Raw genomic sequence first — 24,342 nt, forward strand, 5'->3', positions numbered from 1 at the left:
GGGCTCTCTCTGCTGGATTGATCAAACTAATGCGTTTGGGCTTCAGCCTGACTGCTTGCTCTGTAAATACACCTCATTCCATTAGTGTCAGCAGCACACACTTGATTTCATTCATCAAGACCCTAAGAAGAAACGTCTAGGACTTTTTTGGTTTCAAGAGAGCTAAAATCACCTAAGGCCTTCAAAACATTGTATCACTACAAGAAACCCTTTGTTGAAACAGACTCAAGTATATTCTCATGCAATTGAACATGACAGTAAAGGCACTCTTAGAATAAAGAGCAACTGCAAAAAAATTCCTTAAAACAAGATACATTTACACAAGAAGTTTATAACGTTATTTACGCATACATGCCATATTATATTATATTATAACTTTTTTTTTTAAAGAAATTAATACTTTTATTCAGCAAGGATGCATTATATTGATCAAAATATTTTTGTAACAATGTTATTTCTTTACTATTTCAGTAAATGTTATTCATTTGAACTTTTCTTCATCAAAGAATCCTGAAAATGTATCACAGTTTCCACAAAAGCATTAAGAAGCACATCGATCGCACTAACAAATGTTTCCTGAGCACCAAATCAGCATATTGAAAGGATCATGTGACAATGAGGAGTGGAGTAAAGTATCCCATCTACCTTTGTCAGATAACCACAAATTCTTCTTCACTCAAGAAGAAACGAAACAACAGGTATTCTGTCCAGTCTGGACCTCAGCGTGAGAGATGATTCTGCACTGCCATCACAGCAAACAAGGACTGAAACTCCAAAACTCCCCATTCCCCAATAAGAGTCACTGATTCAAGCTTACACATCAACAGACTGAAGATCCCCCTGTGCCAGCTTATGCATAGTGGAAATAATCTTGGCAGGGTGACAGCCATATGACCTCACATCCTCTCCATTGAAATTTGTGTTTTTCTCAGATATAGCATGCTGTACAAAAGCTTTATGGAACAAATATGTCATGTTGCTCCAAACGGAGGGGCCGTAGTTACATCCTCATCAAGAATACCACTTTTGTCTTCAAGACCCACAACAGACTGAAGTCAATGGACACAAGCATGTAAAGCAGCTATTTCGGTAGGGTGTGTGTGTGTGTTGGATTGAACTGGGGTGTTAAAAACATGCTCTTCCCTCTCAGTAGCTCTTGAGTCCCCCTTGTTCGTTCTCTCAAAGACCCTCACCCATCACACAATGGTTGTTTGTCTCCAAAGTTCCCGCTTGACTCTGGAGGAATGTCCGGCTTGAATCGGACACAGTCTGCACATCTGAACACTGCGCTGGGTCTGTGAGGGCACCACTTCAGTAACCCCAAAGACCTCTCGCTGGAGGTAATACTGCGGTAGAGTGGCTTCTACCAGTTATATAGGAATTTACTTAAAGGTAGGGAAGGCAATTTTCGGAGCGACTAGCAATAGCGAGCTAGCTTTGAAAGCATAAGATCCCACCCTCCCTTCAGAGCGTCTCCAAAGCCACGCCTCCCTCAAAACACATGAACGCACACAGCAGAGTCAGCAGAGCGTCACGAGAGACGCCGTTTAATGACCTCTCGACTCAAAAAACATAACATTACAAAAATAATGAACATAAATAATTTAAAGAGCACTAACCTGTACCACATGGCTGCTGCAGGTTCATTTCGGCGTTGATAGTGTTGCCATTGAAATGCAAAAATTCTAATCACAAACTATTCCTAATATAATGTCACAGGTTTCCATCTCTTCCATATTACAGTAGTTATGGCGTGAACGCAGCATAAGTTCATTATTTTGGTTCAGGAGGAACTATGGCTGCTTTTTGGGTTGCGGTGACTGTCTAACCAACGCTATCTCACGACAAATTCGTACGAATTGGACGAGTGTGGGAAAATTGGCTAATTCGTACGAATTCGTACGACCTCATTCGTACGAATTTGTACGATTTGTCTAATATCACGTGATAGGTAGGTTTAGGGGCAGGGTCAGGGGTAGGTCATTCGTAAGAATTCATACGAATTGGCAATTCGTACAATATTTACGATTTAGCAAAAAACGTACTAATTCGTACGAGTGAGGTCGTATGAATTAGTACAAATTTGCCACCTCGTAGAATTCGTACGAATTTGCCGTGAGATCAGGCTGGTCTAACTCTACATAGCATGAAACGCGCTGATGACGTGTGATGTCTGTGTGAGCAGGGTGCGCGGAGGTATGAAAATGCATACACTGACAGGCAAGTATAGGACATGCAATGATTGGCTGAATGATTGGATGAACATTTTATGGTCCTATACGCCTTCCATAGACAATATAAATACATTTAGACCACTTAACTTTGTGATTGCTATCAGGATGTGAAGACACTTTCAACCAGCATAAAAAAAATAAAAACTGGAACAAATCACATACCATGCCTTTAATGGCTCACAGTTCTAGATCGATTGGACTCACAAAGAACAATTGAGAAGAAAATATTTTTACATATTACATTAAGTATTTTTTTTCTTCAAATATTATGTTAACCATTGGCTGCATTTGTTAGATCAAAAATACAACCCTCTAACCCTCCCAAATAAAAAATTTCAAGTGACCGATAACATCTAAATTTTTCAATTGGCCCAAGTGAAATTCTTGTTGCAATAGTCTGTTAACATTGGCTCAATGAGAAATAATACGTCAGACTAATTGAAAAATTTAGATGTTATCGGTCACTTGAAATTTTTGACTTGGGGATGTAATTTTTTTTTACAGTGTACAGTAAAAACAGTAATACTGTGAAATATCATTTCAATTTAAAATCAAGTCTAATATATTTTAAAATGTAATGTGTTCCTTTGATAGGAAAGCTGAATTTTCAGCATAATTACTCCAGTCGTGATCCTTCAGAAATGATTCTAACATGCTTATTTGTTCCTCACAAAACATTTCTTATTTGCAATGTTGAAAACAGTTGTGCTGCATTATGCTTTTGTGAAAATGTTTTTTTTTTTTTTTTTCTAAAAAGAAAGCTCAAAAGAATAGCATTTATTGAAATAGAAGTCTTAACATTATACATTTTGATAAATTTTAATACGTCCTAATCTTACGACCCCAAATTTCACTAAATTTACTATGGAACTTCAGAAAGACATTTTTGTTTTTATCACAAAAATCGCAGTGTGATTGTGCACTGTTGGCTTAGGTGGTGATTTCAGAAGGTTTCAGCTGGGGGCCAGGTGGCACATTCTGTCAACCAATAACAAAATAGAGGATTTTACCATGGAAAAGTAACCGCAGGTTTACTCCAAAACAATTATCCTTAATTAATTGCGGGTGTTGTCTAAACGCACATGGCAACACATTCCACTATGCTGTCATGACTGCTGATTGTCTCGTACAGTATGCTGAGCTGGTGTCAGTAATTATGTTTAATATGTTCTTCACACTAGGAGTTTCACCCCATAGAAGCCATTTATGCATCATGTAGAGCTACGCAATTTACACCTACTATATCATTTATCCATTTTGTCTTAAATTCACATCAATTTACTCGTGCTGGGTGTTTCTGACGTTATGGAGATACATATCAGGGCAAAGCAGAAGTCCTGGATGAATTGGATCACTCGAATAAAGTAAAGAGAAGAAAATATAGTGTAACTGTAGGCTATATACTATCTTAAAACATAACTAAGTTTATAATGTACAGTTCTTTAAATTTGCACACAGCTTATTAAACAACAAATACAACAGTAAAACTAACAAGTTTCTACAGACGATCTGAAGATAAACGTCTACAGAAGTTTCATTGCATAAGGTATTAGCTTTTTTGCAATAAGTATTGATGTTCTCCATTGCAACCATTTCAAAAACATACATGACTAGGCATCAGAACTAATGGCACACCAGCAGGCATCAAAATATCATAAATGATCCAAAACAAGAGGAAACACCATGGTACTTTAACTATGATATGTACATATCAATAAAACTCAAATACTATATTTATGGTCACTCAGCAAGGGAGACCCAAGGTCTAGGTAGGACATTAAATAAATTATTAAAACGTTGTGTGCTCCGGTCCGTTCCTTGGTCCTACCTAGACCTTGGGTCTCCCTTGCTGATATACTTTTTACTATATTTATGGTATTTAATTATTTAAAGATGCTTCAAATAAAACCATGGTACTACAACATACCAATTTTGTAATGTAAAATTTCCATTTTACAATGTCCAAAAAACATATTAATTTTAGGCTATTAAATATATGGAAGGATGTTTTTCAGTAATTCTGTCTATTTGCTATGCAACATGTCCAACAAACATGGTATTTACCATGGTACTTTTTGGCATGCATGTTAGTGTAGCTATTACAACATGACAAAATTCATAAGATGAATATAAAACATCATTCATTATATTATATTATATTATATTATTATAGGCTAATTGATAATTTCCTTGGAAGCTTCATATGAAAGCATCTTCTCACCTCAATAGGTAACAGTGATATTTCTTATAATTGTTTTTTTTATATATATAACAAAAAGGGTCATTTTTAAGTCACTAGCCAATGAATTGTGGGCCTAGTTCTCCTCTATGATTCAGCATGCTTTGCAGAAACATGCACTTTTAATGAATGCTGAAAGCACTGCAGTGTATGCTTGTCCTGCAGAGAGTGCTTCTGTGAGAACATGTCTGTCTGTCAGTGCGTGTGTCCGTGTGACTCGCTGCAATTCATAGCTGAAGACATTCCATCACTCTATGCGTTCTCAACACTCCCCCAGCCTCGTGCGGGTAAAAATAGCCCCTCTCTCACACAAACACTAGCTGTGTGTTTGGGAATCTGGAGATCTGGGGTTGTAAACCAACAGGAAGTGGCTTCGTCGCCAGGCACTAAATGAGGGTTCGTTTTTCTAATTGTCAGCATTACTGGGGAAAGATTGGAGGAAAGTTGCTCAAAAAGGCCCTTATGCGAGTATGGCCACTGACTACCACTAAGCATCCTGGCTGAGACGGATATTAGTGCCACAGCGCAAAGCTATTAATTCTATTAATCCGGTTGTGTTCCTAGCATTAAATGTGGCCATCTACTGCATCAAAGCCCTCTCTTTCTCTCCTCACAATAACTTACAGGCAGGTGTCACCGTCAATGCCAGGACAGACAGAGATCTCCCCTCAGAGATCAATCGTGTGGGGTGACGGGAGAATGTGGCATCATAAAATCATGTTTTTAACAGTTTAAAGATGTCCAAATACCCCCAAAACCGACCCCTGAATTCCTTTGGATAGGAATTACAATACTCAAAACTCAAAAGAGTTAAGGATGTATGTACGGAGTGCTGCAGCCGTGACGTCAAAACCTGGAAGATTAATTCACCAATTTGAGTAAAATAAGTTCTCGACGTAATAACTTGATGATACTTGGAAGTTTTGCTCTATAACCTAAATCACACATGCCCATATCGGAAACATAAATCTTGATGCTGTTATGCTTCTTTTATAAAACGTATGTTTTACGTTTAAGATAAGAACGTTTGGGGTGAGAGTGAGTGCAGTTTACGTTGTAGAAAAAAACGTAATGTGTTTTCCACATTTACATAAATTGAAAAACCCTATTATAAAACCCATAGGAAAACCTCAAGGGAACCACTGGTGAATTAGTCTTCTGGGTTTTGATGTCACAGCTGCAGCACTCTATTAGTGGCTATTTTAAGATTCTCAAGAATGTAAATAGGGCTTTAAGATCTCTAAAACATTTTACAGCATTTCAATGAAAATTAATAGTCACTCATCATCATCACAACTTTCTAATCCACAGCAGAGTATTGATTTTACCCTGATTCGCGATACATTCGCACAGAGCAACACTGGCCCTGACCGTGACCATGTTTGCATGGTTAAAGAAAGTTAAAATAGAACATGAAAGGAAGAAATACAGACTGACCTACTTTTAACAACACCTTTGGCATCGCTGAGAGCAAATACAGCTTATGCAGCATTTTATGAGCCAAGAATGTTATGCATTATTCATTAATGAAAAAAATAAATAAAAAAATTATATATAGGCTATATATATATAAGTGTGGATTATTGTATATTTATTACATTTACAAATCAACAATTTGCCTTCTCTCATTTATATATTCTGCTGATTATTTAAAAAAATTAATTTGAACAAACCTCTAACCCTTAAGAATTAATCTTTGAGGCAAATCAAATGTAAAGCTCTACTCAAATGTGTAAGAATTTCAGGCATAATGGAGCCTCACTGCATGTTCGTCCCACAAACTCACAACCCATAGATATAAATAAATCCCTTTTGGGGCTTCAAAATGTCTCTGAGCTGCACTGACGGGAAACAGACTGACAGTGATGCAAAAAGCGTTCTCAGATGTCATAACAATATGTTTATGCAATGCATGTTGGGAAAAGTGAATACCAGGACTGCCTGGCATCTGATCACACTCACCAAACTGATAAACACTTTAAATGCCTTACAGTCTCCTGAACAGCCTTATCTGTCCAACACAAACTACAATACATGCTCCCTTTTTAAAAAGATGCACATTAGTAACCCAGAATGGACACTGGGCACACTACCGTTCAAATGTTTGGGGTCTGTAAGATTTTTTAATAAAGTAATATTGTGAAAGATTATTAAAAATAAATGTAAAATAACTTTAAAATAACTTTTCTATTTGAATATTTTTTTATTTCTGTGATGGCTAAGCTGAATTTTGTGTCAAAAAAGTGTCTTCAGTGTCGTCAGTGCTGATTTGGTGCTCAAGATTTTTTTAATATATATTATCATTAAAGTTGTGCTGCTTTATATTTTTGTGGAAACCGTACTAGCCTACAATTTTTTTTTTCCAGGATTTTTTTTTTTTTTTTTTTTTTTTTTTTTTTATGAATAAAAGGTTTTTGAATGGTAGGCCTATAACTTTCTCCAGGTTTTAGAACCTTCACACGCTAAATAAAAAAAAATATCCATCTATATACAGTTGTTACTGCCATCTAGTGGCATAATTTTAGAATTGAAAAGCAAAAAAAAAAAAAAAAAAAAAAAAAAAAATCGACAAAACTGGCTGGTGTCTCCTCATTCTTTGCCTCTGTGAAGCTGTAACTGATAGAGAATAACAAAGGTTTTCATACTTGTTGATGGGTGCTTCTGTGTGTCACTCAGCCATCTTCTCTTTAGCTGGCCATGGCTTTGTAAACCAATGATTTTTTTTTTTTATGAGAAAAAGACCTCTTTTAAAAGACGTTTTTCATCATCAGTGATCACTGAGGACGATTCCCTGCCATCTGAGAGATGTCATGCACGCCCATTTTCAATGAGAGATGGAGTGAGCGAATAAAAAATCCGATCTTCGATATCTTGTCCTTTTAATGGTGAAGAGAATTTTAAAGTGCCCTGACTCTGACCCTGACAGCGCTAGTCAATACATTGATCAGTTTGTATTTGAAATTACTTTCAATATAAAGTCTTCACTAGGCTACTAAATGACTCAATCATGAAGACAGCCTTTGCCGCCATCTAACGGCGTAATAATGTAACTCATGTTGGTTCACGATCAGGGACATTTTTTGGCTTTAATAGTTGTATTGTGTGGTCACTGTTTCACAAAAGCAATAAGCTCCAGGCTAGTTCTGTACCGTAAATAAGTCACGGCTGAAGAGGTTGCAGGCACGACGTAAAGCCGTAACTTATTCACGATACAGCGCAGCCTCTCAACATTGGCTTCCTATTGCTTACTTTTAAACCATAGTCTACATCAACATCTTTCATCATATATGGGTGGGGGAACGGAAACTGCTGTAGAACTTACCTCATCAAATATTCATACACGCTGTTATTTTCAAGCGCGGTCTAGTTTTAGCATATTAGAGGAAAATTTCAATATCAGTGACAGTAAACACGTTCCATTTAGTGAAGAAATTGTTGGCTAGTTGATTTATTTTGTGCGTTTGAGGTGATTTGAAACATACTTTTCTACACTTCCCCAGACAAGTGATTATGGAGATCTGTATGGGTCCAATCTATTGACCTTATAAATATGCAAATTGGAAATAACCGGGTTTAACAAAAGCACAATTTGAAACCGAGGATTAATTTACTATGCATGGTTAAAATAGAGGAAAACATGGAGAAAGATAACACATGACTACATTTAACCAGAGTGACCCTATGATATTTATGCTTTGTGAAATTGTGACAAGGACATTCATGCATGTGAAACATTGTCAAGACAGCAGAAACCATTTAAACAGACAGCTGAAATTCCTCAGTTGAAATACATAAATATTTCTGTGATTTAAAGAGCATTCCTGAGATACCACAACACGAGCAATATCATTTAACAGCAAACACCACAATCCCTCTTTGTCATTCTTGCTCACATCTTCATTTACTCATGAACAGAGCTCAGGAAGTGAACCAAAAATCAGACAGAATGAGAGCAGAGTACAAAATAGATGAGATTCTTTTCCCTGTACAGCCTTGTAGGCTAAATGCTACGATTTCACCAAATGTCATACAATATTGTATGTTTGAGATCAACATTGGTAAATCACTCAGACTAAGCTGTTTTGGCAGCAAATGCAGCATATGACTTCAAGAATGTGAGACGTAGGACATGATGAAGGTGAGACTTGAGGAATAAACAAAAGATAGACCTTGTTTTATATGGGTTGAATGCCAGAAATTGTAAGAAAGCATCTGCTAAGAACATCCATGTACAGTAAGCTGTTAGAGCAGTGTAGTTTACATTCAGGTCCATTTTTTGAGGACGGCATGTTTGGCAGATAGATCCTTTCATTCATTCAGAGCCGAGGTAGTTTGTCAGCTGAACCACACAAGCATGGGAACAGATGAACCTAAAAGGGAGATCTGAACTCAGATCTGAATGACCGTACAACCCACCAAGGACGGCGGGAATGGAAGTACAACCTGAAAATGACAGTCCTTATGTTCTTGATACAAAAGATTTAGAATTATTATTCTACCTATGGTGTGAATGAAATATCTTCAACAAATTAGAAAATATTATTACTGAAAGCAGATGAAGCAGATTAACACTGCTCTTCTTACCTGATGAAAAAATGGATATGGTGATCCCCTGTCTTAATACTATGAGTAATAAACTGTGGGGAAAATGGTAATAAGTTAACATTATTACATTATTCACTATAACGTCTTGCCTTAAAAAACTATATTAAATCAACATAGCTATAATAAATTAAATATGGAGATATGTATAGGACTATATGATATATCTTAACTGCAGGGTGTGGAATAATGTGCTTAGTTTTGTATTTTCCTGAAATTATTGTTATTGTTCTATATTAGGCTACTTCTGTTGAAATCAACAACAACATCATCAACAACAAAAGAGGCTAGGCAGAATCATTGACAACCTCACCATTCACTTTTGCACTATTTTCATGAGAATGAAATTATAATTTTATTGTGTTTTTATTTTGACACGACCATATCATCTTGCATCATCTGACGATAATAAAGCTAGGCATTATCATGAAATATTGTCAAAACAAACCCATATCTAACAAACCTTAAAATAAATCCATACCAGTTTAATGTGTAATATAATTCTTGAATGTATGTTGTGAATTCATTAGTTCGAAACTGTAAAGAGCGCCGGCAAAGTATCGAGTTTTACGAAACGCGAAAGCACTTGTCCTTCCTCGCTCCCTGTAGTTGCCGTTCTGACAGCGCACTGCGCGGGTTTATGTTTCGCGGGAGCAGGCGGCTCAAATTCTCAACATATTAAATATTCTCATCATTCAGATAGAAAAATGAGTTTATGGGTGGATAAATACAGACCAACGTCCTTGGCTAAACTCGACTACCACAAGGAGCAAGCAAACCATCTGAAAAACCTGGTAAAAAAAGCAGAAACTATATAAAGCTAACGTAGTTGGTGTTGTTTATGTCTGACTCGAGTCACGTCAAACAACTAAACGTGAATTATATTTTACCAACATGTACATCATTGCGCTCTCTAGCTGAAGACAATTTTTTTAATGGTTTCTTTTTACAGTTGCAGTAACAATTCTGGTGATGTAAACTTAAATGTGCCTAATATTAATTAGATAATATAATGGTCTCTCGCGGTTTAATTCTACAGGTCCAGTGTGGTGATTTTCCACACTTGTTGGTTTATGGACCGCCTGGTGCTGGGAAGAAAACACGGATCATGTGTCTGCTCAGAGAGTTGTACGGACCCGGGGTCGAGAAACTCAGGATTGAACACCAGTCCATCACGGTATTAAAAACATCAGATACTAGTTTGAACATCTACTAAGTATGAACTACAGTATTAACTGCTACTGTTTTGTCTCTTGTAGACTCCATCTAAAAAGAAGCTTGAAATCAACACTATTGCCAGCAACTATCATCTAGAGGTGAATCCAAGGTAATAAAAAAGATTTACTCTGTATGTTTGGAGTCTTCACTTGCAGTTCCCTCATATCTGATCTGTTTTCCTCAGTGATGCGGGGAACAGTGACCGTGTGGTCATTCAGGAGCTGATAAAAACTGTCGCCCAGTCTCAGCAGATTCAGTCCAGTGCTCAGAGGGAGTTCAAAGGTTCGGCTTTGTTCTTTCATTGGGTTAGATCATTAATCTGAATCAGCTGAATAGCTTAGAGCTGTGTTTGGATATGATAACCTTTTATTAGTGATCGCGTACACTTCTAACAGTAGTGGCAGTAATGAATCTATTCACAGTGGTGCTGCTGACTGAGGTGGACCGTCTCACTAAAGATGCCCAGCATGCCTTGAGGCGTACGATGGAGAAGTACATGTCCACTTGTCGACTGATCCTTTGCTGTAACTCCACCTCAAAAGTGATCTCCCCCATCAGGAGCAGGTGTCTGGCTGTTAGAGTCCCCCTGCCAAGTGTGGAAGAGGTGAGGTTGAAAGAAATTAATACTTTTAAGTTGATCAAAAGTGATAGTAAAGATGTTTACAATCAATGTTACAAAAGATTTAATTTTTTCTATATAAATGCTGTTGTAACTTTCTGTTCATCAAAGAATCCTGGAACAATGTTTCAAGGTTTCCACAAAAATAATAAGCAGCACAACTGTTTTCAACGTTGATAATAATAAGAAATGTTACTTGAGCATCAAATCAGCATATTAGAATGATTTCTGAAGGGTCATGTGACACTGAAGACTGGAGTAATGATGCTAAACATTCAGCTTTGCCATCACAGAAATAAATTACATTTTAAAATAGAAAACATTTCTTGTAAATTGGCATATTGTCTGCATTTTTGACTATATATTTGAAATGAATTGTGAAAGCAACCTAACTTTCTTCATCTTCTCAGGTGTGCAGTGTTCTGTCAGGCGTTTGCAGGAAGGAGGGCCTGCTGCTTCCTCCTGAACTGGCCAGACAGATTGCTGAGAAATCTGGCCGTAACCTCCGTAAAGCCCTGCTTATGTGTGAAGCCTGCAGAGTTCAACAGTGAGAGCCTTCGCTTCAACCAGAATAAAGAGACTGGTCTATTTACCAGTGATAAATAAAAAAATGAATCATTGTATCCAGCTTCCGAATGAATAAACATAACTCACCTGAAGTGCAAGCCAAACATACATTTTATGTTCTCTGTTCCCAAATTTATTTTCCTGCAGGTATCCATTCTCTCCAGACCAGGACATCCCTGTGACAGACTGGGAGGTGTACCTCAGAGAGACCGCTAATGCTATAGTCAGCCAGCAGAGCCCTCAAAGGTCACAACATGCATAAATACAAGCAAAAACAAAATCATGCCAGTGCTAATAAAAGGACCTAAAAAGCGATAGATGTTAATAAATATCAACTCCTAGAGCATGACTTGCCAAAGTCCTTTTTAGGGTTAAGAAAAAATCATTCACTTCTTTGCTTTGGTGATTCTAGTAAATGTGGAATTGATTATTATTATTTTTTTTACATCATGATAACTTTTAATAATTAACTTAGGTTTATGTAGCCTGGTTTGTTTTTTAAACAGTATAATTGAAATGTTTGCTAAAATCTTGTTTTAATTTTGCAGACTTTTGGAGGTCCGGGCACGATTGTATGAACTTCTAACTCACTGCATCCCACCAAATGTCATCATGAAGGTACAGCTGCTTATTTTCAGCTTATTAAAATCAAAGTTAAATTACAGCTTGATTTGATGTACAATCACAGCATCGACACTGTTCGCATTGGTATTCCAGGGCCTGGTGACGGAGTTGCTGAGTAACTGTGATGGACACCTGAAGGCCGAGGTGGTTCAGATGGCGGCGTACTACGAGCACAGACTGCAGCTAGGCAACAAAGCTATTTACCACCTGGAGGCCTTTGTAGCTAAATTCATGGCCATCTACAAGAAGTTTATGGAAGATGGACTTGACAACTTTATGTTCTGAGCTATTCTAGCCTAAAATTAATAAGATATGTTGGGATAACTGTTTGTTTTTCATAATAAAAGCTATTTAAATTGTTTTTTGGACTATTGTTTTTGCTATTTCCTGTACCTCTTTAGGGAACTTGGACATGTATGAAATAAGCAGAAAATTGACAACATAAAGCAGAAAAATAAAGAAAATTGCACATTATGATTATTACAGAGCTCCAGAGATTTTTGGATTGTACATATGACAGGCTTAGATGTTACAGAAAATTATAAAAGTACATTATATTAGTATATTATTACAGGTAATATAAAAAGAAAATTAAAGATATCGCACTTAATTACTTTGAAGACATTTATTTAATATATCTGACAATGTATGACATCATTTACCTATACTAACCATAGTCAGTTTCTCTTTAACATGCCATTTTTTTTACAAACCCTTGTGAAATAGCAAATATTTTACTTTTTACAAATAAATAGTGGTTTTACATGATAATGCTGAAATGATATATATATGGTCAGGCTCATGTTGAGTTGGGTAGTCATAAACTAACCATTAAAACAAATAAATTAAAAGTATAAGAGTCCACTGGAACCATTTCCCTTCATTTTTTGGTGGCTAATTTGTGCCTCTTGACTGCGTAGTAGATAATAAGGCACACTGTGATCAGCATGCAAGAGCTCACCAGAGAGAGAAAGCCAACGACAGGCTGCTTGGTGAGGATATAACGGCCAGAGCTGTGCACTGGAGCATGGGGACACTGTTGCTGAGGTGTGCCTGTGGCAGGGAAGCCATTGTGGTGGATGATGTTTTTGTAATGGGCCAGTGAAGATTTCAGAATGACCTCCTCCTGCACGTGACCATACATGCCAAAGCCTGGGTCCCGCTGGTCGCTGAATGCATATGCAAAGTAGCCCTTCAGATTGACTCCATCTAGCGTATACGCTAAAAGAACAAATAAGAGGTTAGAATGCGAGTGAAGTGAACTCCTGAACCCATGACGTAACTATAAAGCGAGGCCTTGCCGGTGTTTTGAGAATAGTAAACAAATATTTTTCCAAAGATCAGATGAAGAGCGGCTCGCTAGTTTTCCTAAGGTCAGCAAACTGTTTCCCTAGTTTTCTGTTTAATAATTAAGCTGCTGCGTGTGGATGAGTGTGTACAGCCTGAGACGTGTGCCTCTAAATAGAAACGGCATAGATTTGAGTAATCAGAACTTATCCAAGTGGGTTACAGTACTAGGAAACTTAAAAAAATTCATCTTCAACAATTAGATGTTGAAACATTCAACATTTAAGACACCCTACAGATATAAAAAAAAGTGTGAAATATATCATCTCTAAAACATGTGAAAAATTATGATTAATATAATTAATATTAATGATTCACATTTCCTTTAATTATAATTTTATTAAAATGTATATGAGCTTTATAATAAAAACGAAATAGATTAGGAATTGCTAATTATTAATATGAATATTCATTATAATATATTGGTTTTCTGTGCTTGTTTCTTTGATCAGTTAATTAATGTACAGTATTTTACACCATAATTTTAATTCAGTTAACAGTGACTGAGACAGAGCTCTTGACAAAGCCCCAAAAAATTAAATAAAATTCTGTACGAGCCACCCTAGTGAAAGCCAACACATAACATTATACAGTTTCTTACCTTTCAAGGCCTCATTAATGTAGTTGTATAGGTAGTAGACGCGCAAGCTATCCTTAAACCTAGCGGTGTCCTCTTGAACACCATTGGCCATCACATAAATGGGAACCCCTTTGTATCGGGAGTTAACCCAGTTCAGTGCCTTGCGAAGACCCCAGGGGACCACAGGAGAGTTGCGTCTTGGAGACATGATCCAGGTCACGTCAGATATCAACTGAACCTGCAACTTGTCCTTGAAGGTGTATTTGTCTTCCACTCCATCATATACCATTGAGGTAGTAAAATGGCTGATGGCGAAGAAATCGTAGGTTCCTTTTACCAGCAGTTGATCCTCTTTGCTGAACGTCGGTAAGTGGTAGTTGAAGAGATCGATATTGTTTCGCTGTTGGAGCCAGCTACGCATCACCGCTGGGTAATCACCTCTACCGAAGATGGGCTCAGCAAACCAGCCGACACGAAAGTCCAGGACTCGGTTTGCAGGCGCCACATCCTCCCTGCTGAATGAAAACGCAGGTTCGACCCAGTCCATATGAAGAACCAGCGATACCTTTCCACCTTGGGCTTTGCGAAACTCGCTGTCGTAGACGTGCCAAGCCAACGCGTGCGCACGAAGAAGCTGGTGGCCCACAGTGTATTCAAGATCCTCATCGTTAGGCTCATTCAGAGTGATCCACAGCTTGACATGAGTTCCCAGTCGTTGGAAACACAACCTGGCGTAGTCTGCAAATGCCTGGACTGTCTCCTCGCTCTGCCAGCCCCCACCAGCCTCCCTGGATGCCGGGAGGCTGGATAGTTTCCCTGTGTGGTGCCAAAGGGTCACAACCGGGGTTACGTTAACCTTATGTAGCTCACTAACAAAGCAATGGTAGTATCTTAGCAGTGTTTCGTTAGCATCAGACACCCGGCCTGTTGGGATGATGGAGGACCAGTTGAGGGAGAAGTGGAAGTGTGAGACTTTGATCCGGTGCACGTCAGACACCTGCTGGAGGATGCTGCCGTAGTCGGCGCAGTGGCGCGGCCTGTGCATAGGGGGCGCCTGCACACCAGGGACCTTTTTCAACTCTCCGTTACCAGAGATGTTCCAGATATAAACGCTAGGGTCAGCAAACTGGCTTGGTGTAGTGTCAACCTTCAAAACAGGATCAGACGACATTCAGATGATTTTAGATATAAAATTTGAAAAGTGAAAATTGAATAAAACCAGGATTTGAATATATGCAAATGATGTTTATCAATGTTTGAAGTTTGAACAAAGGTCAAAGATTAAAGCTAGATACATCATACGATCAACACAGAATCTAAGTTCTAAAAAAATGACCTTTGAATGGGACAAACAAGAACAACCAAGTAAGATTGATTTGCTGGCCAGCACTTTACATAGTAAGGACATTTTCTACTTTTTGAAGAAATGTCTAACATAAAAGCTTTTGTTTATATAATGTGTACATATATAAAGGTGCGTGTGTGTACACACATATATGTATGCATATATATATATATATATATGTAAATATATACGTGATACTGTATATATATATATATTATATAAACCACCTTTTATGTTAGATGCGATTAATCGATTTGACAGCACTAATATATAATATGTAATCTAATAATAATCCGTATTTTAAATAAATATATGTATTATTATAAAGTTCAAATATAAAATATATATCATATACAGTATCAAATCAATGATAAAAGTTGTGTTTTTACAAGCAACCAGGATAAGCTGTAGGCCTACCTGTATGGAATTGGCAGCCACTCCCCAGGCAAAGTCACATGGAAAGACACCCTGTGCAGGGCGGTTCTCGGGAAGCTGAGGGAAGCCATTCTTCTCTATTAGTTTGCTATAGAAAGTGGCAGATGTCTTCGGCTCTCTCTTCAGATCAGGAGTGTTGAAATCCACAAAGAAAAGCCCCCGTCGTATTCCATATTCACGGTACCACTCATACCCGTCCAGCAGAGACCAGGCTGTGTAGCCAATCACATTTACTCTATCAAAACGGATCGCTATAAAGAGGAGAAAATGATTGTTCATAATCAGTTACTGATTGTGAAATGTGAATTGTTGAAAATAGCAGTGCTAAATGATAATTGGAACACATTGTAAATGCTTCTTTGACCATTAAAAGATATGATAATCTCAAAATGGCCATATGCCTACAACATACGTTCTATTATCATTCATTCTATGCTTATCATTTCATCAAACACCCTCAGTTCATATACAGTACCTTTCAGAGTCTCCATAATAAAGCGCTTCAGATAGTACATATGCTTGGCATCCTTTGTTTTTGTGTCACCACTTCCATACCAGCCACTCTCCACAACAAAGATGGGAGGATTGTTGTACTCGGCACGGACCCAGTACAGCAGCATCCTCAGACCTAGGTCTTCTGTCTGGCCGAAGCGCAGACTGTCATTGATCAGCTGAAAACTAAGAGCCGGTCCATGAGACAGGGCAAAGAAGTCCGCTGTTCCGTTAACATACGCGCTCTCAGCTTCCGTGAAGGACGGCAGTCTGTGGGTCAGATTGTGTTTCATGCAGGGTGGATAGTCTCCATCCACAAACAACGGACGGGCGAACCAGCCGAGCACGAAGTCTAGAGAACACTGGCAGGCTCTGCGGTTCTCCTGCCTGGTTCTGCTAGGCTTGATCCAGTGGGAGGCCAGAGCCATGGACACTAGCCCACCCTGACGGGAACGATACCGGTCGTCATACAAGTGCCAGGCTGCAGCATGAGCCTAGACGGCAACACAGGCCGAAACAAAATACATGGCTATATATTATATTTGAAAAACATATATTGTATACAGCACTTTGAACTACACAAATTGAACCAAAATAATAATAACGATGATAATAAAATAAAATAAATGAAAAGCCTATTAATAAAAATAAAAAAATAAAAAATATATATACACACCAGCCACTTTATTAGATACACCTGTTCAAATGCTCTACTATCTAATCAGCCAATCAGCCAAGGCATGTAGAGATGGTCAAGGCGATCTGCTGAAGTTTAAACTGAGCATCAGAATGGGGAAGAAAGGTGATTTAAGTGACTTTGAACACGGCATGGTTGTTGTTGCCAGACGGGCTGGTCTGAGTATTTCAGAAACTGCTGATCTACTGGGATTTTCACACACAACCATCTCTAGGGTTTACAGAGAATGGTCCGAAAAAGAGAAACTATCCAGTGAGTGGCAATTCCGTGGGTGAAAATGCCTTGATGATGCCAGAGGTCAGAGGAGAATGACCAGACTTGTTCGAGCTGAGAGAAATGCAACAGTAACTCAATGCACAACACGTCAAACCTTGAAGAAGATAGGCTACAGCAGCAGGAGATACACCGGTGCCATTCCTGTCAGCTAAGAACAGGAAACTGAAGCTACAATTCAGATGGGCTCACCAAAATTGGACAATAGAAGATTGGAAAAACGTTGCTGGTCTGATGAGTTTTAATTTCTGCTGCAATATTTGGCATAAACAACATGAAAGCCACGGTTGAATCAACGGTTCAGGCTGGAGGTAGTGGTGTAGTGGTCCCATTTGGCACACTTTGGGCCCCTTAGTACAATTGAGCCTTAGTACAAACCTGAGTATTGTTTCTGACCATTTCCATCCCTTTATGACCTCAGTGTACACATCTTCTGATGGCTACTTCCAGTAGAATAACACACCATGTCACAAAGCTCAAACCATCTCAGAATTGTTGAACATGACAATGAGTTGACTACACTCAAAAGGCCTCCATACTCACCAGATCTCAATCCAATACAGACCAGTATCTCTGAGGAATGTTTCCAGCACATTTTTGAATCTATGCCACAAAAGGTAAAGGGGGTCCAAGGTGTACCTAATAAAGTGGCCGATGAGTGTATATATATTATACATATATAAACAGACAGACAGATACAATTATACAGATACATTTGTTAATTAAATAAATAACTTAAACATTTGAGTATGTGGCTCTAATTACCTTCAGAAGATTGTGTCCCACTCTGAAAGGCAAATCTGAGTCATTTTTGATACCAGGAGCCACAACCCCAGTTCCGTATCCATGCCAGGCCACAACAAAAGGATTGTCGATGGTAATCCAAAATTTCACATCCGATCCAAATGTTTTAAAACAAAAATCTGCATATTCTCTGAATAGATCAACCATAACCGAATTGCTCCAGCCTCCAAAGAGGGTTTGCAAACTGTCAGGCAGGTCCCAATGATATAAAGTCACGACGGGTTGCACTTTCACATCCTTCAAACCTCGAATTAGACTTTTATAATATTCCACACCTTTTTCATTGTAACTTTCTTTGGTGCCATTGGAGAAGATGCGCGGCCAGGACAGAGAAAACCGGTAGTGACTGACTCCAAGTTGCTGCAGGGCTCGGAGGTCCCCCGGGATGTTGTGATAACTGTCACTGCCCACGTCGCCTCTGGATACACGGGTCCCTCCGCGAGTAAAAGTGTCCCAGATAGACTTACCCTTCCCGTCTTTTTCCCAGGCTCCCTCAACCGAATATGCAGCCGTGCCGACAGCCCACATAAACTTCTCAGGGAAAATGTCATAAAGGAAGGCTTTGTCACCGGGATATGGAAGTTTGCTAAACCTATCCCATGTGTGCAGTCCTGCGCCTGGATCAGCTGCTGTCCACTGTAGCTGACTGAACAATACGAGCGCCAAAACAATCCATGCAACTGTCATGGTGCCAGAGAACTGGACAACTTTCCTAATGTTAAACAAGTGAGTTGTGTCTCTTACCTCACTCCGAGTCGCTTGCAACTGAGGTATAATGCACCTGGCCCCATCTGGTCCCGTTTTTTTGTCCTCTCATGAAATCTATCAATTATTACCCAGGCACTTGACGGGTAAATAGGTATCCAAGCGCTGCGCAATTCCAGCTCCCATAATAACACATTTCCTCCTGCTAGTGTGTGATAGGGCAAATATGATTACAAAAAATATATATATATTTGATTTCTCCAGTGGCTCTAAATGACAACTGATTATCTTTTAAGACTGAAAAACCCATATGAATGAACCATATATCACAGGAATACTGATCACCAAGTTATCCAGTAATCCAAATGGATTACTAAATGACTTTCACCAACAAATAATTTATGAATGAAATACATACAGTACATTACATTAATGTTACCAGCCCAAACTCGCTCAGTTTAAACTGCATGTTGTGGAAGTGCTTCGAACAGGTGTTTTTATTAGCTAGACCTTGATTACGTAATAAAATCAACACTTTAGAATACATGAAAATACAATGTAATATGTACTAGGAAACAGATTTGTGTATTTAAATTGAATTACATGCGTAATATATCAGAATGCATTTCCATCTAGAAGGGTAATGGTAATGTGCACGGTGTGCCCGCATGTCCTGAACGGAGCCAGAAGGAAAAATTGCTATTGTAATACATTAATGCCAATAATATGTTCCCCGAGATTGTTTTATTCGTTTTAAACCAGCTATTGGAGCCTCTGAAGGGGCAATGTTCAAATGATCTGGGCTATTTGCCTGTCTGACTCAAGCGAAACATCAATATTATTACAGTAGCATTGACCGCCAATGTACATAATTTAATGAAATAAAGAATGCATCACTTCGATAAGCACGCAATTATTTTTATTACAACTATCTGCTGCCCTCTATAATCACACAATATTATTTTTCAATACCTGAATAGCACAAAATATTATTTCTCAACACCTATCCTTGTCGCATCCAAATGAGGGAAAACCAATGGTGTGAGTCTTGCGTTTCCCTGCAGGGCTTGTTTGTCAGTTTTGAAAGGTTATAGTCAAATTTATTTGATCCCATATACAGTAGATGAATTATAGAGACGATTGGCTAGAAAGAGAAAACAGAGGAGGAGAAGGAGGGAAAACAAATCCAAACAGTGCTTTGTATGATGTATGATGTAAATGTATGATACTTTAAGCTGGAATAAAAACAATACACTCACTGAGCATTGAACTTACTTGAATATTGAGGAGTGATGCATGTATAAATGTGTCAGGTCTTCTTCTGTATGGGATGGTGGTAATCCAAAGGTTGTTTAATTCATGAAGTGAAGATCAATGGGATCACTTAACACTTTTGTGCCCATCATGGGTAAGCTGATCTAACAGGACTGCCCCTGAAATAAAAGTTACTTTGGTTGAGACAATGTCAGCTAAATGACTACTACTATTAACAGTGCTTGAAGACTAGTATACATAGACATATATAGATACAGTACCAGTCAAAAGTTTGGAAACACTACTATTTTTAATGCTTTTGCAAGAAGTCTCTTATGCTCATCAAGCCTGCAGTTAAAAAAAAAAAAAAAAAAAAAAAAAAAACAGTAATATTATGAAATATTATTATAATTTAAAATAATGGTTCTCTTTTTTTAATATACTTTAAAATGTAATTTATTTTTGTGATGCAAAGCTGAATTTTCATCAGCAAGTACTCCAGTCTTTGGTGTCTTATGATCCTTCAGAAATCATTCTAATATGATGATTTGATACTCAGTCATTATCAATGATGGAAACAGTTGTGCTGTTTAATATATATTTTTTGGAATACTTTTTTCAGGATTCATTGATGAGTAAAACGTTAACAGCATTTATTCATAAAAACAGCATTTATTCAAAATAAAAACATTTCTAACAATATAAATCGTTACCATCACCTTTTATCAATTTAACGCATTCTTGTTGAATTAAAGTATTAATTTCTTAAAAAAAAAATAGTTATTGTTCCCAAACTTTTGAACGGTAGTGTATATTGTTACAAAAGATTTCTATTCTAAATAAATACAGTTCTTTTTAACTTTTTATTCATCAAATAATCCTGAAAAAAGTATCTCAGGTTATAAAAAAAATATTAAGCAGCACAACTGTTTCCAACATTGATCATAAATCAGCATATTAGAATTTCTGAAGGATCATAAGACACCAAAGACTGGAGTACTTGCTGATGAAAATTCAGCTTTGCATCACAAAAATAAATTACATTTTAAAGTATATTAAAAAAGAGAACCATTATTTTAAATTGTAATAATATTTCATAATATTACTGTTTTTTTTTTTGTTTTTTATAATTTTTTTTGTTTTTTTTTACTTTATTTTGCACTGTGCAGCAAACAATCCATACTTTATTTTATTTTATTATAAAAAGAAAAGGTTCTTGACAAATAAAACAGAACAAAATCCTCAGCATAAGAAACAGACTTTAGACTGGTAATGCAAGCTAGATTGAACAGCTTCAACTATAGTGAACCTAGAATTTAAGACCTTTAGTAAACCTTTAGTTTAGTTCTCGTTGTTTGCCTGAAGCATAACAGAGGGTTTTAAAATCCAGCTTTTATAACCCTCCACTTATTTAAACGCCTAGCAACATACATACCTCACAAATTATTATTGCTCTTCAAATCTGGACTCAGTCAGTAAAAGAAAGGCTAATCTGTAATCGGGTTGACAATGTCACCATTATAATGACCTTGTTTTTAATAAAATATATTTTTATAAACATATATTCATAGTTTTATAAACATTTATTTATAAATAAAACATTTATTTATTCATTATTTTATTTTTTTGTGATAAATATTTTTTTTTAAAGTGCAAATATTCAATGGTGTCTCTTAATTATTGTGAGGGCATACAAATTAATTACATATATAATAATTAAGCAATAATTTAAAACATGTTGAAATGAAATAGTAAATTTGTGTTACATTCCAGAAATCATCTTAATTTAATTTTAAAAAACTTGCTATTTTAAAAATAAAGGTGAAGTTGTGGAACCTGTGTTGTTACTACTTGCTTTTTCATGTAAAATACAGTCCGTACACAACTGCATTTTCAACTCATGCTAAATTAAATATATAAAACAGGGAAAGACTGCCGATTCCGATCATTACCTAATGCTAATGCGTCATATTCGTATTGCTGAGCCACGCCCACACGTGATCGATGCTAATTAGGTCGCGCCAATTAAGGCGTGTGCTCAGGAATATCATAAATATTCAGCAACGCCTCTGCTAATGATTACGCCACAATGGAGGAGTATCTCATTCCACCTTACAACTATGGCGGGTATCCTGGCTATTTCCCCTTTTACCCCGGCAACGCTAAATTTAAGCAGCAAAACTGGAATAAAAAGGGAAACAATTTGTATGTTGCGCCAGATGCCCCCGATTATTTTGACATTTATAAACGCGCGCAGTTAAAAGCGATACTTTCTCAAGTGAACCCGAATCTGACCCCGCGCCTCCGCAAGGCCAACACTAGAGAGTTCGGTGTGCAGGTAAACCCAAAGGTAGATGCCACTGTCCAGTGCTCACTCGGCCCAAAAACGCTTTATTATCGCGGCGATAAATGGGAGTCACCGAGGACGCCGTCCATCAACCCCTTGAAACTGAAACTGAAAGACACTCTGCCCAGCACACCTGTCAACTCCGTCCGCTTCTCCCGTCCCGTCGCCATCTACTCCCCCGTCTTCGACCGCAGGATTTTCTCCTTGTCCACGACTGCCAGTGAAAGTAAGGACGATGGCGGGGATGAGAGTAGCAAGACGGACAGTGAAACGGACGACGACGAGAAGAGCAAACTGGATGAAACCACGCACAACGACTCACGGCAGGGGAAGTCGTTGATTCAGCGAAATAAACGGTCTAACTTTCAGGTAACGTTATGTTAAGGGGAAAGGTTTAGCATAGCAACTATTTTTTTCCCTAAAATACAATGGCTATTTTTCTGTGAAATTCGGTGACTTGGGCTTGAAATACTACGTAACGTTAGTCAGATTTGGAAATCTAAAAATAATTAGTTCAAAGCTGATCGGAAGAATACCGCTTATGACTGGTACTAGAGTTCTAATGATATTTTGTCTGGAAATTCTTATTTTATTCAACTTGAAAACTTGCAAAGGCGAATAAAATGCGGCTCTTCACTCTATTTAAAACGTTTTCTTTCACGACCCCCCTTCAACATGAATATGTAATGAGCAGTTTGATTGGTAGGCGCTAATTTCACCCAAATTTGTCTTACTTGCCCTCAAATTGTTCCAAACCAGTTTCTTGTCGTTAACCCGACAGTCGACAGCACCCATTGACTTACATAGTAGGCTAATAACTTACTTATAAAAATAAAATAAAAACTATGGATGTCAATGGGTGCTGTCGACTGTTTGGTTACCAACATTCTTCAAAATATCTTATTTTTCAACAGAAGAAACTCTCATACAGGTTTGGAACAACATGAGGGTGAGTAAATGACAAATCATCTTTTTTTGGCGTACTATCCCTTTAAAATTACGTGTACATGGAGTTTTGGTTAAACTATTTATTTTGAGTTCTATTCTAACAATTTATTCTTATTTAGTTTCTGGAGCAGAAATATGGATTTTATCACTGCAGTAAGTGCAATATTCGATGGGAAAGTGCATTTGTGTGGTGCATCTCGGGAACCTCCAAGGTAAAATGCAGTGACTTTAAAAACATTTAAACTTGAGGTTTAAACCTAATTAAATGGCATCATTCCCACAGGTGTACTTCAAACAGCACTGCAGAAAGTGCCAGGCGGGACTGAATCCATTTAGGGTTGAATCCATTCAGTGCCAGGTAGGAGTTGTTGATCGTAATCGTGCACTTATTTTGAAGTTGTTTGTGCAGTTTGACCTTGCTCCGTTTGACCTCTACCAGGTTTGCTGCAAGGCTCGCTGCTGCTGTGAGCGAAAGCAGAGGCACATTGACCTGCGTCGTCCTCACCGTCAGGAACTGTGTGGCCGCTGCAAGGGCAAAGGCCTTTCCTGTGACACCATCTACAGTTTCAAGTACATAGTCTAAATGTTCAGGTGTATAATGATGTGTTTTAGAATCTGTATTGGTGGCCCATGTGACATTGGGTGGGATGTATTGTATTTTTGTATTTGTATAAATGTGCAAGTTTATATAACCTAATAAAGTATATCAGCAGAATACTAGAGTCTGTGAGCGTTTCTGCTTCGTGAGGGACTTAAGAGCTAAACCAAAAATTAAAATGTTATGTGCTTTCCCTTATTTCTTTCCAAACTTGTAAAATGTTTTTCTGCAGAACACGAGTATGAAGAACTGTTTTTGTCCATGCAATGAAAGTCAATGGGGTCCAAAACACCACTGTCATTGTGTGGAAATTAAGCTCTTGTTCCACAATTTAATTATGGTAATGCATAATGGAATATTTTGCTCAAGATTATGCATGCATAAAACCCTAAGATTAAGTGTCACTGAAATAAA

The 24,342-nt window shown here is 37.7% G+C and overlaps 4 protein-coding genes across 4 annotated transcripts in view; 2 read left to right on the top strand and 2 right to left on the bottom strand.

Annotated features, from left to right (window-relative positions):
* Positions 1-10,504, bottom strand: part of stard13a (StAR related lipid transfer domain containing 13a) — a 73,689-nt gene extending 63,185 nt beyond the window's left edge. Inside the window, exon 1 of the mRNA XM_084400607.1 lies at positions 10,421-10,504. The gene's annotated coding sequence lies outside the window, so the exon portion shown is untranslated. The remainder of the gene's footprint in view (positions 1-10,420) is intronic.
* On the top strand, positions 9,670-12,464 carry rfc3 (replication factor C (activator 1) 3). The gene is made up of 9 exons (XM_084400609.1): positions 9,670-9,869; positions 10,115-10,252; positions 10,335-10,402; positions 10,478-10,575; positions 10,716-10,897; positions 11,323-11,459; positions 11,627-11,725; positions 12,028-12,097; positions 12,197-12,464. The coding sequence occupies exons 1-9, from the start codon at positions 9,783-9,785 to the stop codon at positions 12,386-12,388; spliced, it is 1,071 nt and encodes a 356-aa protein (XP_084256735.1). The 5' UTR covers positions 9,670-9,782; the 3' UTR covers positions 12,389-12,464.
* A 256-nt stretch (positions 12,465-12,720) lies between these two features.
* On the bottom strand, positions 12,721-18,903 carry kl (klotho). The gene is made up of 5 exons (XM_084400610.1): positions 18,038-18,903; positions 16,286-16,796; positions 15,793-16,061; positions 14,052-15,177; positions 12,721-13,324 (listed from the first exon to the last, which is right to left on the bottom strand). The coding sequence occupies exons 1-5, from the start codon at positions 18,761-18,763 to the stop codon at positions 12,984-12,986; spliced, it is 2,973 nt and encodes a 990-aa protein (XP_084256736.1). The 5' UTR covers positions 18,764-18,903; the 3' UTR covers positions 12,721-12,983.
* A 3,168-nt stretch (positions 18,904-22,071) lies between these two features.
* zar1l (zygote arrest 1-like) lies at positions 22,072-24,047 on the top strand. Its single transcript, XM_084401295.1, has 4 exons — positions 22,072-22,751; positions 23,450-23,542; positions 23,614-23,688; positions 23,770-24,047. The coding sequence occupies exons 1-4, from the start codon at positions 22,125-22,127 to the stop codon at positions 23,911-23,913; spliced, it is 939 nt and encodes a 312-aa protein (XP_084257421.1). The 5' UTR covers positions 22,072-22,124; the 3' UTR covers positions 23,914-24,047.
* The last annotated feature ends 295 nt before the right edge of the window (positions 24,048-24,342 follow it).

This window comes from Rutilus rutilus (assembly GCF_951802725.1).
Source record: "Rutilus rutilus genome assembly, chromosome: 25".
Classification (NCBI taxonomy): domain Eukaryota; kingdom Metazoa; phylum Chordata; class Actinopteri; order Cypriniformes; family Leuciscidae; genus Rutilus; species Rutilus rutilus.